Raw genomic sequence first — 16,028 nt, forward strand, 5'->3', positions numbered from 1 at the left:
CTCAAATTTCGCATTAAAAATATTTTTATTATTAGCTTGTAATTAATCCCTTAATAAACGTTTAGTTATTGTAGTATATATTAGTTTATTTCGTATATTTAAATTTTTTTGTCATAAACTATATGTGTTGTAGTAAGTAAATAATTTTTATCTTTTTCTTTGTTTGCCGCCAAATTTTGAAATCATTAAATATGTGCTGCAACAAAAAAAAAGGTTGAGAATCACTGGTGTAGGTAAACATAAATAAAAATTTCAACATTGCTCCTTATAACTTCGTAGGCGCTAACATGCATTATCTATTCAAACTGCACCGGTCTCAACCGTGAAATTGAAAAATATTTGATTATTCCTATTATTTATGCTACAAATCTTCTTCAACAAATCTAAAACAGGGGTTCATATATGAACATACACGGATCCGTAAAATAGCTGAAGTAAAACAAGGAATCCCGAATTCGCTGTGAACACGAAACTAAGAAGCGAATCCGACATCCAAGCGAAATTGACTTTAGTTTTAACCGAACGAAAGTTTTAATTGAGTCGCCATGAAATTCCAGGGAATTCGCTGGAGAGGACGAACGTGACACGAACTCAGTGTGACTAAAGTTTGAATATGCAATGCGGCGACAGATAAGTACAGCGTTGGAGGTACTTGGAACACGACAATGTCGCATTCCGATCTAACCGCAACTAAACACCACATTCTCTATATGATTAAGTACCTCATATGTGTTCAAGAACGTCTTCTAAGATAAAGACACTACATAATAATTATTTTTTCTTAAATGGGTGAACGAGCTCACAGCCCACCTGGTGTTAAGTGGTTACTAGAGCCCGTAGACATCTACGACGTAAATTTGCCACCCACCTTGAGACATAAATTATAAGGTGTCAGTAAAGTTACAACGGCTGCCCCACCCTTCAAACCGAAACGCATTACTGCTTCACGGCACAAATAGGCGGGGAGGTGGTACCTACCCGCACGGACTCACAAGAGGTCCTACCACCAGTGAGTAACTTACCTATAACAAAATGAGAACGGTGGAAACAATTCATTTAAAGTCTACAACTAGCAATAACCTAAGACAATTTTAGCATTGTGTATTATTTACAACAAATTATAGTGAATTTGAACAAACAACTCAGTTTGAATTAAATTTTGAAGAATTAAACTTTTTTGTATAGGAGCTGTCTCTTAGCAGTACGAAACAGATAGGTTGTATCCCTGGTATTGCTCAAGGGCTAGATAACTCATATTATTATATACTAACATTAAAGCTTATGCACAAAGCTATGGGATTGACATAAGCTATCGCCAAGTCGAAATTAAAAAAGATTAAAATCTGTTGCCTTTTTACTTGTTATGCAAGTGTAATGTTCATTCAACAACCCGAGCGGCACCCACGACACTCTCCAGATCTACCAATTCCATTTCTGCAGGACACTCGTCGGAGCACCGTGGTATATGAAGAATGTAGATCTTCACGAAAATCTCAAAATCGATCCATTACGTAGGCATCTGAAGACATCAACTGCAACCGAACCCATAGACACGATCCACCGAATATCTCGCCAGATCTGGGTTGCGATTTTGATTCGGATAGATTCAGCGAAGCACTACTCTTGCTAGGGCTAGTAGTGCTAGCAAGTTCTCCCAAGTTGAGGTCCGTGAGCTCACTCACCATACCGTACTTAGCTTAGCCCCTCTTTTTTTTTATTTTTTTTTTTTTATGTAAGACAGGCACCCGCCTTCACAGGGTATTGGACCTGTTTTCTACCATACCCTCCGTCATAGTGGTCACAGACCACGGCAGAGACCTTTTATACTTTCATTCTTTCGTTCCAAGTGTTCATTCACACTTCAACACTTCATTCTTAATACTTTTATTTCATCCTTCTTTTCTATGATCTACAGGTGGGGCTAGTTTATTATTTACTACTAACGAGCACTATTTTCTATACAAGCTAACACAATTACACTTCTAATTTCTTACACTGTACTTTCTTACTATCTATGTTCTTACTTTTTATTGCTTATATACGAATATTTAAATCTTATCTACAATTTTTAAGTTACAATTTTTTATTTACTACATTATTTACTTACACATCTATTATACCCCTAGTTTGTTAGTCTTAATACTATGTAGTCATAATCTATACTAATATTATAAAGAGGAAAGATTTGTTTGTTTGTTTGTTTGTTTCGAATAGGCTCCGAAACTACTGGACTGATTTGAAAAATTATTTTTCCATTAGAAGCCGACATTGTCCCTGATGAACATAGGCTACTTTTTAAAAAAAAAAAAAATTTTTTTTTTTTTTTGTTTCATGTGTGTTTTAATGTTTCCGAAGCGAAGCGAGGGCGGGTCGCTAGTATACTTAATATATTTGGCCCTCATAGTCAGGTTTTCTACTTATTTCTATTTATTGTTTTTCTACAGATTTGCCTACCGTAATCTAGGAATATGTCTCTCTCCCTGTCTTCCATTATATAACATATATTTTGTAACGAGATTTCTTTGCCTAGCCTAATTTCCAGCTCTAAGCGTTCCCGAGCGTACACCGGGCATTCCAGTAGAAGGTGGGGTACTGATTCTGGTTTTCCGGGCTCACAGATGCATGATGGATTCTCTCTGCACTTGAAACGATGCAAGAACTCAGAGAAGCCACCATGCCCTGTGAGCATTTGCGTCGTCACCCCATCAATATTTACCTTCTTGATAACCCTGTACGCCGTCAGCGCATCAGGGAAGAAGATTTTTGTTACTCCGGCTGTTTCACCTCCTCTGTACCTATGGTTCCATTCGTCAAGCGATCGCATCCTTATGCTCCGCTTGACGAAGGAAACTGGGCACCGGTCATAGTCAGGTCTTCTTTTTGATCGCAACGCGGATTCTTTGACGAGTTTGTCGGCGCGTTCATTTCCCTCTAATCCTGCGTGGGCCTTGGTCCAGAACAAACTTATACGTTTGCTCCGAAGCAAAGCCTTCCGCAGGTTCTCTCGTGCTTCGACAGCCAGGGGATGGAGGGCGTTCCAATTTGCTGTTGTTTGAAGCGCCGACAAAGAGTCAGAATAAATTCCAATACTTTTTGCCCTGTGTTCAGCAGCCTCGTGTGTTGCTCTACAAAGAGCTAGAAGCTCCGCCTGGTATACGGTACAAACCGGCGACAAAGTAAGCTTGAGGGCTTTGGTCTCTGCCGCGCCTTCCCATAAGGATAGCGCAGCGCCGACCTTACCCTCAATCTTACTGCCGTCGGTGTAAATGCGTAAATCAAAATCGCTGTTTAAGTCTACATGTTCCTGGTCCACCAGGCATTGTATCTCCAGCTCCATGCGCTCGGCAGGATGCGGAGATGTCAGTGCCGAGTTCATTCGTTCCACCTCCCTGCCCCGAAGCATCGGCTGCGCTACCCCTCTTTTTGCTTCATACAATGAAGCTGCTTCGCGGATGCGAAGGTCGAGAGGCAGTATCCCAGCCAACGCCAGAGCTGAGTTCAGGGAGACGGTACGATATGCCTTGCACAGTTTTTGCGCGAATCTTCGTTGGACAGCGTTGAGGGATTTCTGTATCCCTAGCTTGTTTACAGCTGCTAGATAGGGAAAAACGGAGAGGTTTTCTTTTACTATTTGTATCGTTTTGTTTGCGTGCGTTGTGCGGATAAAACCTGCCAAGTTCTATAGGAGTCTGGTTTCACGTTTAAAAAGTTTTAGAGAAAAGCGTTTTAAAAATGTATCAGTTGCACATAACCAAAACACACGAAATATGAATTTACGTAAATTGAAACAGTTTTGAAAGCAAGAAAGTGTAGAGTTTATTCAAAACTGGAGCTCTTATTTAATTAAGAGAAACAAGTAAGTAATTACTTCGCTGAAACGTAATGAAAGTTTGTCCGGGCCGCGATAAGACGGTAAATGGTATTTTAAAAATTAAATCGTCCAGGGCACACACCGCGAGAGTGGAATTTTAATTAAAATGTCCGGCTCTCGCAGCTTGGAGATTTATTTTAGTAATTTTTTGTGGCAACGGAATACTTAATTTCCGTCTTTTTAATATTATCTAAAAGACTTAGGTACTATTATATTTTCTTAATTAATTTTATTGACAATGTTTGTGCATAAAATTCATATTATTATGATCAGTTTACATACAATTACATTTATGACGTGAAAACTTCTTTAACATTTTCTTTGTCTAAGTTCAAGTTATAGACCTAATTAAAAAGAGCTACTATAACACTTTAATTACTTTTACAGTTATTACTGGTGGTAGGACCTCTTGAGAGTCCGTGCGGGTAGGTACAACCACCCTGCCTATTTCTGCCGTGAAGCAGTAATACGTTTCGGTTTGAAGGGTGGGGCAGCCGTTGTAACTATACTTCAGACCTTAGAACTATCTCAAGGTGGGTGGCGCATTCACGTTGTAGATGTCTATGGGCTCCAGTAACCACATAACACCAGGTGGGCTGTGAGCTCGTCCACCCATCTAAGGAATAAAAAAAAAACTCAGCCAGGAGTGTACTATAAGGTATTTGTATTAAATACTAGATAAAGCAACTTACAAAAAAAACTTTTGCTCAACAATATGAATTAGGCGTGGATGTTAAAACGTGATGATCACAATATATTCCAATAATTATCATTCTGGACTATCTAGGTAGTTCTATTTTGATCCGTGCGATCTTTGGCACGCGAAACAAAATACTACGAAGGTCATTCCCAAATTATTAAATAGCCCGCCCCAATTAAGTGGGTCATCGCGAATTAATGCCTTCCTTCATAACGATATTCTTAATGGAATGGATACCTAACGGGAGTATCCGAATGTCTTTATTAGCTACCAATGGAGGCTTGTCAGGCGAGATGGTGATCAAGAACCAGGGTCGTATTACTTTTTCAAAATTCATCATGACCGATACAATTAGTCTTAATATAAGCTGTATCGTTTTTGTGGTGCTACATTAACTGTTAATAAGAAACTACAGGTAATAATTTTAAACTATTATTGGAATAGATCAATTTAGTGAAATCCAATTAGGCTCTGATGCTTAGTGCGAGTTTTTAACGTTTTCTATAGCGTAATAGTTAACACAAATTTGAATGGAGTTGGAACGTTTGCCGCTAGGGGCGCTGTTCCAACTGCATACAAATTTGAGTTAACTTTTACGCTATCGAGAACGTTAAAAAATTCGCAATCAGCACACTGTTTGCATATATTTTGATGGTATCATAACATTTAACGGTAGGCATTGCTGACGTCCACGAGCGACGATAACCACTCACCATTAAGTGGGCCGTATGCTCGTCTGCCTTCAGGGGTAATGATTAAGAACATAACCTTACTCTGAATTATCAATAACAACTGTACCAAGTTTCATCGCAATGACATGCATGGTTGTATTAGCTGATGAGGAATGGATATCTTAATAAACTGTAACTACACAAAAATTACTTCCATCGTTTTATCATAATATTAAGTCGCTTTTTATATGTAATACTTTACTCTGTGTTTATTTTAAAAGGTACTACTTACTACTGGTTAACAGATTACCGTCGTTTGTTAAGGCGATGCGTCATGATAACCGCCTTATCGTGGCCGTTGCAATGGCTGACCCCAGGTCAAACGCCGCAGCAGTGTCCTAAAACAAAGCTTACTAATAAAAAGGTAAACTGTTTGGTGGTCTCAGCATGGTGCTGATCTGGTCAAGCAATAACGGTAGATGTTTAATGTGCCGAACTCCGAACAACAATAGCAAAACTTGCAGTGAAACAGCCCCGACTCATGAATCGATCTTCACCATTAATGCTCCATGATAACGCGAGACCTCACGCAGCACGAGAAACCGTTTTAACTCTACAGGAGCTGCAATTAGAAACCATTCGTCACCCTTCGTATTCGCCAGACCTTGCTCCAACCGACTACCATTTTTTTCGTAATTTGGACAAATTTCTACGTGATAAAAAATTTCTTCCCAAGAGGCAGTACAAAATGCTTTTACACAGTTTGTAGAATGTAGATCACCAGAGTTCTACCGCAAAGGCATAAATGACCATCCTATTAGATGGCAGCAATCTATAGATATTAATAGTAGATATTTTGATTAAATAAATCATTACCTATGTTAAATGAAAAAATATTTTTTTTATTGCATTTATTTATTTATTTTTTATTTAAATTTTTTAGTAAAATTCAGCAATTTCATTCTTTTAACCCCTAATACTAGGAGCAGGCTTAGGGACCCCGGTAACCGTACTCGTCGAACTCGACAAAGTTCAACGTGCAACAACCTAACTCATACATCAGTCCGTTGAGTTTCTCGCCGGATCTTCTGAGCGGGTCGCGATTCCGATCCGGCAGTAGATTTATTCGCGAAGCAGCTGCTCTGGAGTTGTTAGGTCTCCTTCGGAGGCGCTCGGGCAGCTGTTAGCAAATCCCACCCCTCCTGGCTCACCTTTGCTCGCCCACCTGTCCTGGTGAAACTGGAAAGGCCTCAAGGCCATCAGTAATACTTCAATCATATAAAAAGTGTAGCAAACCGACCGGTACGTCACTCTCGCGGCCGTATGCCCGCTCGCTATACATAGTTAGCATCTATGTCGATCTTTTCAACAGTGTATAATCTATGTTCCGGGCGCTTCCGTTTTGAGTGTGAATAGTAGCACTGACCTTCTCAGGGTCAGGAGACACACCGTCTGGAGTGATGACGTGGCCCAGATAACGGACCCTTTCTTTGGCAAAAGTGCACTTCTCTCTGTTTACGTGAAGTTTAAATTCAGACAAACGTCCAAAAACAGCTTCCAGATCTTGTAGGTGTTGCTGGAATCCTTCTGAAATAATTAACAAATCGTCTAGATAAGCAAGTACTGTAACATCCTTCAAAGCAGCACAGGAGCGTAGGCGATCAATAAGCCTTTGGAAAGTCGCCGGCGCATTCTTCAAGCCGAACGGCATTCTTTTAAAACGGTAAGTGCCTAGGGGGCAGACAAAAGCTGTTTTGTCTCTGTCTGCTTCTCGGACCATAACTTGCCAATATGAAGAACGAAGGTCTATTGTGGTCATGTAACAATTCTTCTTCGTACTCTGGAGAAGATCATCAATGCGTGGGAGTGGGTAAGTATCCGATTTGGTTACTTCATTTAAGCGCCTGTAATCCACGCAGAATCTTACATTACCATTGGACTTCGGTATCATCAATGCAGGAGAGCACCAGGCGGATTCGCACTCTTCAATGATGTCATCTGCCAGCATCTTCTCTATTTCATTCTTCATCGTCTCCTTCTTGGAAGGGTTAAGGCGATAGGGTGGCACAGCTATCGGGGGGTGATCTCCGGTGTCTATGCAATGTTCTATGAATGGTGTCGGACCTCCCCCTGCTGTAAAAATACTTTCATGCCGAATAAGGAACTCAGACAATGCTTGGCGCTCAGCTGATTGCAAGTGCATGCCTTCATCATCCCGAAGCATGTTAGCAGAAGCTATGCACACACTACGAGACATAGGTTCAAAAAGTAATTTATAATGCACCTTTGCATCAGTACTAAAATACCATTCATGACGATGAAAATCAATAATAACTTTGGCAGCATTAATAAAATCAATACCCAGTAAAGTTTCATTATCATTAGAATCAGGGAAGATTATAAATGGAATATCAATCACTATGTGTTCTAACCTCACTGGTAATATGGTTGTCAATACATCCATATTCCGAACATGCCCATCAGCAAGTTTGACTCGCCTAGTGGAGGGAGTAAGAGGGTGACCTTTATGCAGAAGGAGAGCATACAGCGTGTGACCAGCAATACAATGCTTAGCTGCTGTATCTATAAGTGCAGTACCCTGTTTACCGAGAACTTGAATTTTGAAAATAGGTCGTAAATGCAAATACCTATCATCACTCTCACGGTCGTACACGGACGCTACAACACTTCCCTCACATGTACAATAATTAAAATTCAAACAATTATCAATTTCCACACATTCGTTAATTTTTCCAAAATTACACTTACTGCCTTTTGTGTCACAGTCATGGTTAGTTGAAAATTTTAAATTATTACAATTTGGTTCAATTATTTGATTATAAGGTAAAATTGAGTTCTTACATTTAGGTCTAGTTCCCTGGTTATAACAAATATTTAAATTTTTACACTTTGTCCGATATAGCAAACCGACCGGTACGTCACTCTCGCGGCCGTATGCCCGCTCGCTATACATAGTTAGTATCTATGTCAATCTTGTAACAGTGTATAATCTATGTTCCGGGCGCTTCCGTTTTGAGTGTGAATAGCGTGCGCCCGCGTCTAAATGTAATTATTGTTTAAAATTGAAAATTGTTTGTGATAAAGGAAGATTAAAATTCGAAGTTCGATATTGGTGACTAACCCATAGTTTTAAATACCCCTGAGATCTACCCCTCACTATATCTGGCTGCCCAACGTTTCCTAATTTTTTTCTTGCTTGGACTAACAAAATGGCGCGCACGCTTTTGTGAAAATTTGCTAACTATTGTATGCTGTTGGTGCTTAATTGTAAAGAATGCCTTTAACTAGAAATCAAGATCGCCAGCAACGTCGCGAAGACGACGCTATTCCTGCTGCAGATGCAAATGCCAACGAAAATCACGAGGAGCATGATAGCCCCCATGATCGCCCCCACGCCGAATCACGTAGCAACAATTCTACGTTCAACCTGGATGATGTTTCAGCGTTGATGGCCTCGCTGCAACGTTCGCAGGCCGAAACATTTAAGAACATTATGTCGTACGTGATGGAACAAAGATCGTCGACTCCGGCACCTCCGCCGATGCCCCCAGTGAACGTAGATGGTACCTTGGCGCGTTGCAGAGCTTCTTTCAGCGGTGCACCTGGTGAATCTGTTGAGGCCTTTATAGATGCAATTGAAAGTTATACAGAATGCGTTCAAGTATCTGACGCTAACATCATACGAGGCCTAGCCATGCTTTTGTCTGCTGACGCAGCTACGTGGTGGCTAGGATTAAAGCATCACATCTCCACTTGGAACGAAGCCAAAGAAAATTTAATATATGCATATGGCACCCGCCTTCCACCACATAGAATATATTTGGAAATATTTGCTTCCCCGCAGGATAACGAAAACACAGACAAGTTTGTTGCTCGTATTCGTGCGCTTATGGCAAAGCTACCGCGGGATGATATTACTGAAAAAGTACAACTTGATATGATATACGGGTTGCTTCATAATAGAATACGCACAAGATTGCGCCGTGAAGAAATCACATCTTTCAATTCATTATTAAACCATGCTCGGAATATAGAAGATTCGATAGAGGAGACTCAATCGAGACCAGTGTCGTCCACTAGTGGTGTGCGTTCGATCCGTGCCCAGCCGGCCCCGGCTGCGAGTCGGCCTGAACCGTGCGCCGCTCGTGCGAGTGCGCCGGCGCCGCGCGCGCGCTTTCCAAACTCCGCCGCGGCCGTCGTGCCCGCCACCGCTGTGCCTGTCGCTGTCGCCCAGCCTAGCGTTGCCACGCCTGCCGTTGCTGTGCCAGGTTCTGCAGAGCAATTCGTGACCACGAAGAAACAGCGTCCAGTGTGCTCCTACTGCAAACGGTTTGGACATGCACGGGAACAGTGCCGTAAGTTAAACAACCGAGGTGAGCAAAGTCAATCTAACTTTTCCGAGGGTGTGCAAAATGACAATAATGCGTTTTATAGTGTTCAGTGTAATGTTAATAATACTAACACAATTAGTTCTAATTTACCTGTTCAGAATGCAATGTATGATGTTAAGCAGCATGACAAAAATAATTTTCTGAGTAATTTTGAATGTCAAAATTTTTGTAACCGGGATGCAAATATTAATTATGCTACCATTAATAGAGGCCCTACTTCCAGAAAATCTTATTTTCATGCCTGTAATGATTCTGTGTCAAAGAATATTAACTGTAATTGCACTAGTAATAATGAGATGCCAACCTTTTGTGATTCTCATGTTTTATATAATCAGGATGTTCGGACAAAGTGTAAAAATTTAAATATTTGTTATAACCAGGGAACTAGACCTAAATGTAAGAACTCAATTTTACCTTATAATCAAATAATTGAACCAAATTGTAATAATTTAAAATTTTCAACTAACCATGACTGTGACACAAAAGGCAGTAAGTGTAATTTTGGAAAAATTAACGAATGTGTGGAAATTGATAATTGTTTGAATTTTAATTATTGTACATGTGAGGGAAGTGTTGTAGCGTCCGTGTACGACCGTGAGAGTGATGATAGGTATTTGCATTTACGGCCTATTTTCAAAATTCAAGTTCTCGGTAAACAGGGTACTGCACTTATAGATACAGCAGCTAAGCATTGTATTGCTGGTCACACGCTGTATGCTCTCCTTCTGCATAAAGGTCACCCTCTTACTCCCTCCACTAGGCGAGTCAAACTTGCTGATGGGCATGTTCGGAATATGGATGTATTGACAACCATATTACCAGTGAGGTTAGAACACATAGTGATTGATATTCCATTTATAATCTTCCCTGATTCTAATGATAATGAAACTTTACTGGGTATTGATTTTATTAATGCTGCCAAAGTTATTATTGATTTTCATCGTCATGAATGGTATTTTAGTACTGATGCTAAGGTGCATTATAAATTACTTTTTGAACCTATGTCTCGTGGTGTGTGCATAGCTTCTGCTAACATGCTTCGGGATGATGAAGGCATGCACTTGCAATCAGCTGAGCGCCAAGCATTGTCTGAGTTCCTTATTCGGCATGAAAGTATTTTTACAGCAGGGGGAGGTCCGACACCATTCATAGAACATTGCATAGACACCGGAGATCACCCCCCGATAGCTGTGCCGCCCTATCGCCTTAACCCTTCCAAGAAGGAGACGATGAAGAATGAAATAGAGAAGATGCTGGCAGATGACATCATTGAAGAGTGCGAATCCGCCTGGTGCTCTCCTGCATTGATGATACCGAAGTCCAATGGTAATGTAAGATTCTGCGTGGATTACAGGCGCTTAAATGAAGTAACCAAATCGGATACTTACCCACTCCCACGCATTGATGATCTTCTCCAGAATACAAAGAAGAATTGTTACATGACCACAATAGACCTTCGTTCTTCATATTGGCAAGTTATGGTCCGAGAAGCAGACAGAGACAAAACAGCTTTTGTCTGCCCCCTAGGCACTTACCGTTTTAAAAGAATGCCGTTCGGCTTGAAGAATGCGCCGGCGACTTTCCAAAGGCTTATTGATCGTCTACGCTCCTGTGCTGCTTTGAAGGATGTTACAGTACTTGCTTATCTAGACGATTTGTTAATTATTTCAGAAGGATTCCAGCAACACCTACAAGATCTGGAAGCTGTTTTTGGACGTTTGTCTGAATTTAAACTTCACGTAAACAGAGAGAAGTGCACTTTTGCCAAAGAAAGGGTCCGTTATCTGGGCCACGTCATCACTCCAGACGGTGTGTCTCCTGACCCCGAGAAGGTCAGTGCTGTCCTTAATATGCTGGAACCATCTAACCTAAAACATTTAAGAACTTTTCTCCAAACATGCTCTTGGTTCAGGAAGTTTATTCCAAACTTTTCAAAGATAGCAGAACCGCTTACTCGACTGACCAAGAAGAATTACACATGGAGCTGGGGACCTGAACAAACACAGGCATTCAAAGAATTGAAGCGTCTGCTGACCACGGCGCCCGTACTTGTTCAAGCGAATTTTAAACAACCCTTAGTACTGCGTACCGATGCGAGCAACTATGCACTTGGCGCAGTTTTAGCTCAAGGGGAAGGCAAGGACGAAAGACCTATCGAGTATGCTAGCCGTCTACTCACCGCAGCGGAGCGCAACTACTCTACTACAGAACGGGAAGCGCTTGCTGTAGTCTGGGCCGTGGAGCGTTTCAGGCCATACCTCGACGGCCAACCAATTATTATAGGCAGTGACCACCAACCCTTGCGTTGGTTGCTTTCTTTAAAGTCTCCTGCTGGTATGTTGGTCCGTTGGGCGCTTAAACTCCAAGAATTTGACATCAGATTCGAGTACACCCCAGGAAAAGCTAACGTTGTCGCTGACACGTTAAGTAGACCGATCTGTTCCAACGAAACACAAAATAACTGCGGCATCTGTTCTGTCATTTGCGACCTGCCCACCAAGTCACCTACCCAGTTACGTCAAGACCAGTTGACTGATCCGGAAATACAGAAGATCGTCACAGAACTGGAAGGAGTGGATGAACTTGCTGCTAAAAGATGGTCAGAAAGAGGATTTCTAATGGAACAAGGTGTTTTATATCGACTTAATCCGGATTCTGATGCCGAGGCTCCACAATTAGTCATTCCTGCCCATCAAGTAACCGACATTCTCAAAGAGCTTCACGATGCTCCTACCGCTGCACATGCAGGAATTGACCGGACTTACCAACAAGTCTCACGTCTGTTCTACTTCACAGGAATAAGAAGAATCATAACCGACTATGTAAAGGCATGTATCCATTGTCAACGCTATAAGGCTGCTAATACCAAGCCTCCAGGTCTATTGCAGACGCCGGTGATGAACCAGCGCAACGAGGTCTTGGCAGTTGATCTTTTCGGCCCGTTGCCACCTGGAAAACAGGGGGAGCGTTGGATCTTGCTAATAGAAGATACTGCTACGAGGTGGACAGAACTTTTCCCATTGAAGGAAGCTACTGCTGAGGCGTGTGCACATGTCCTCATAGAGGAGTATTTTATGAGATTTGGTCTTCCACGCCGACTAGTTTCTGATAATGGCGTACAATTTATTTCGGCAGTCATGCGTCAATGCATGTCCATCCTGGGGATAAAGCAAAACCTTATCCCTCTCTATCACCCAGAAGCAAACCCCGCCGAACGTAAAAACAGAGATCTTAAGACTTTATTAGCACAACTCGTGGAATGTGACCACACTTCCTGGCCAAACATGTTACCAGTGATTCGGTTCGCTCTTAATAACGCTAAATGTCGCACCACAGGTATGTCACCTGCTTACTTGTCATTTGGCAGAGAGATGAGGTCCCCCACAGAAGTCACTCATGACCTTCGTGCTGTTCTAGACAAAGATAACTTTGTTCCCCAAATAACTCCCTATCTCAGGAAATTTGTTAACTCCTTTTCAGCGGTGCGCGAACGTGTAGAGACGCTTCAAGATAAAGCTAAAGGGTATGCTGATCGTTCGAGACGGCCCATTGAAACATTCAACGAAGGTGACATGGTTCTCATCAAATCACACGTCCTCAGTAAGAGCGCTAAAGGCCTTACTTCTAAGTTTGTTCCAAAACGCGATGGTCCGTATCGCATCGTTAAAAAGGTCAGCCCTACTACTTACCACGTCGCGCATGTTGACAAACCTGATGAAGTTTTAGGGAAATATCATGTGAACGATCTCACTCTATACCGTGAGAATCAGAGTGATGCTCTTCCGCGGCCGGTGATGCCTAAAAAGAAACGTGGTCGTCCCCCAAATAATGTTAAAACAGATTCTCGAGTTCCAGGGCATATGACGACACGGCATGCTGAACCATGTGCTGAAGCTCCACGTCTTTCTCCCGCAGCTGGTGGTATGGTTGGTCTTGCGCCTGTCCCTCAGCCCAGTAGTAATGAGATGCTAGTCCAGGAGCGAGGGCGTCCTCCAGGACTAGAGGGGGAGTATGTAGCAAACCGACCGGTACGTCACTCTCGCGGCCGTATGCCCGCTCGCTATACATAGTTAGCATCTATGTCAATCTTTTCAACAGTGTATAATCTATGTTCCGGGCGCTTCCGTTTTGAGTGTGAATAGCGTGCGCCCGCGTCTAAATGTATTTATTGTTTAAAATTGAAAATTGTTTGTGATAAAGGAAGATTAAAATTCGAAATTCGATATTGGTGACTAACCCATAGTTTTAAATACCCCTGAGATCTACCCCTCACTATATCTGGCGCCCAACGTGGGGCCCCACTATGTGGAAATTGATAATTGTTTGAATTTTAATTATTGTACATGTGAGGGAAGTGTTGTAGCGTCCGTGTACGACCGTGAGAGTGATGATAGGTATTTGCATTTACGGCCTATTTTCAAAATTCAAGTTCTCGGTAAACAGGGTACTGCACTTATAGATACAGCAGCTAAGCATTGTATTGCTGGTCACACGCTGTATGCTCTCCTTCTGCATAAGGGTCACCCTCTTACTCCCTCCACTAGGCGAGTCAAACTTGCTGATGGGCATGTTCGGAATATGGATGTATTGACAACCATATTACCAGTGAGGTTAGAACACATAGTGATTAACATTCCATTTATAATCTTCCCTGATTCTAATGATAATGAAACTCTATTGGGTATTGATTTTATTAATGCTGCCAAAGTTATTATTGATTTTCATCGTCATGAATGGTATTTTAGTACTGATGCTAAGGTGCATTATAAATTACTTTTTGAACCTATGTCTCGTGGTGTGTGCATAGCTTCTACTAACATGCTTCGGGATGATGAAGGCATGCATTTGCAATCAGCTGAGCGCCAAGCATTGTCTGAGTTCCTTATTCGGCATGAAAGTATTTTTACAGCAGGGGGAGGTCCGACACCATTCATAGAACATTGCATAGACACCGGAGATCACCCCCCGATAGCTGTGCCGCCCTATCGCCTTAACCCTTCCAAGAAGGAGACGATGAAGAATGAAATAGAGAAGATGCTGGCAGATGACATCATTGAAGAGTGCGAATCCGCCTGGTGCTCTCCTGCATTGATGATACCGAAGTCCAATGGTAATGTAAGATTCTGCGTGGATTACAGGCGCTTAAATGAAGTAACCAAATCGGATACTTACCCACTCCCACGCATTGATGATCTTCTCCAGAGTACGAAGAAGAATTGTTACATGACCACAATAGACCTTCGTTCTTCATATTGGCAAGTTATGGTCCGAGAAGCAGACAGAGACAAAACAGCTTTTGTCTGCCCCCTAGGCACTTACCGTTTTAAAAGAATGCCGTTCGGCTTGAAGAATGCGCCGGCGACTTTCCAAAGGCTTATTGATCGTCTACGCTCCTGTGCTGCTTTGAAGGATGTTACAGTACTTGCTTATCTAGACGATTTGTTAATTATTTCAGAAGGATTCCAGCAACACCTACAAGACCTGGAAGCTGTTTTTGGACGTTTGTCTGAATTTAAACTTCACGTAAACAGAGAGAAGTGCACTTTTGCCAAAGAAAGGGTCCGTTATCTGGGCCACGTCATCACTCCAGACGGTGTGTCTCCTGACCCTGAGAAGGTCAGTGCTGTCCTTAATATGCTGGAACCATCTAACCTAAAACATTTAAGAACTTTTCTCCAAACATGCTCTTGGTTCAGGAAGTTTATTCCAAACTTTTCAAAGATAGCAGAACCGCTTACTCGACTGACCAAGAAGAATTACACATGGAGCTGGGGACCTGAACAAACACAGGCATTCAAAGAATTGAAGCGTCTGCTGACCACGGCGCCCGTACTTGTTCAAGCGAATTTTAAACAACCCTTAGTACTGCGTACCGATGCGAGCAACTATGCACTTGGCGCAGTTTTAGCTCAAGGGGAAGGCAAGGACGAAAGACCTATCGAGTATGCTAGCCGCCTACTCACCGCAGCGGAGCGCAACTACTCTACTACAGAACGGGAAGCGCTTGCTGTAGTCTGGGCCGTGGAGCGTTTCAGGCCATACCTCGACGGCCAACCAATTATTATAGGCAGTGACCACCAACCCTTGCGTTGGTTGCTTTCTTTAAAGTCTCCTGCTGGTAGGTTGGTCCGTTGGGCGCTTAAACTCCAAGAATTTGACATCAGATTCGAGTACACCCCAGGAAAAGCTAACGTTGTCGCTGACACGTTAAGTAGACCGATCTGTTCCAACGAAACACAAAATAACTGCGGCATCTGTTCTGTCATTTGCGACCTGCCCACCAAGTCACCTACCCAGTTACGTCAAGACCAGTTGACTGATCCGGAAATACAGAAGATCGTCACAGAACTGGAAGGAGTGGATGAACTTGCTGC

At 42.2% G+C, this 16,028-nt stretch overlaps 1 protein-coding gene across 1 annotated transcript; it reads right to left on the reverse strand.

Annotated features, from left to right (window-relative positions):
- Positions 1–2,413: 2,413 nt before the first annotated feature.
- LOC119629892 (uncharacterized) lies at positions 2,414–4,908 on the reverse strand. The gene is made up of 2 exons (XM_038017417.1): positions 4,809–4,908; positions 2,414–3,594 (listed from the first exon to the last, which is right to left on the reverse strand). Exons 1-2 carry the CDS (start codon positions 4,906–4,908, stop codon positions 2,414–2,416), a joined length of 1,281 nt encoding a protein of 426 aa, XP_037873345.1.
- Between the last annotated feature and the right edge of the window lie 11,120 nt (positions 4,909–16,028).

This window comes from Bombyx mori, chromosome 18 (assembly GCF_030269925.1).
Source record: "Bombyx mori chromosome 18, ASM3026992v2".
NCBI classification, from domain to species: Eukaryota; Metazoa; Arthropoda; class Insecta; order Lepidoptera; family Bombycidae; genus Bombyx; species Bombyx mori.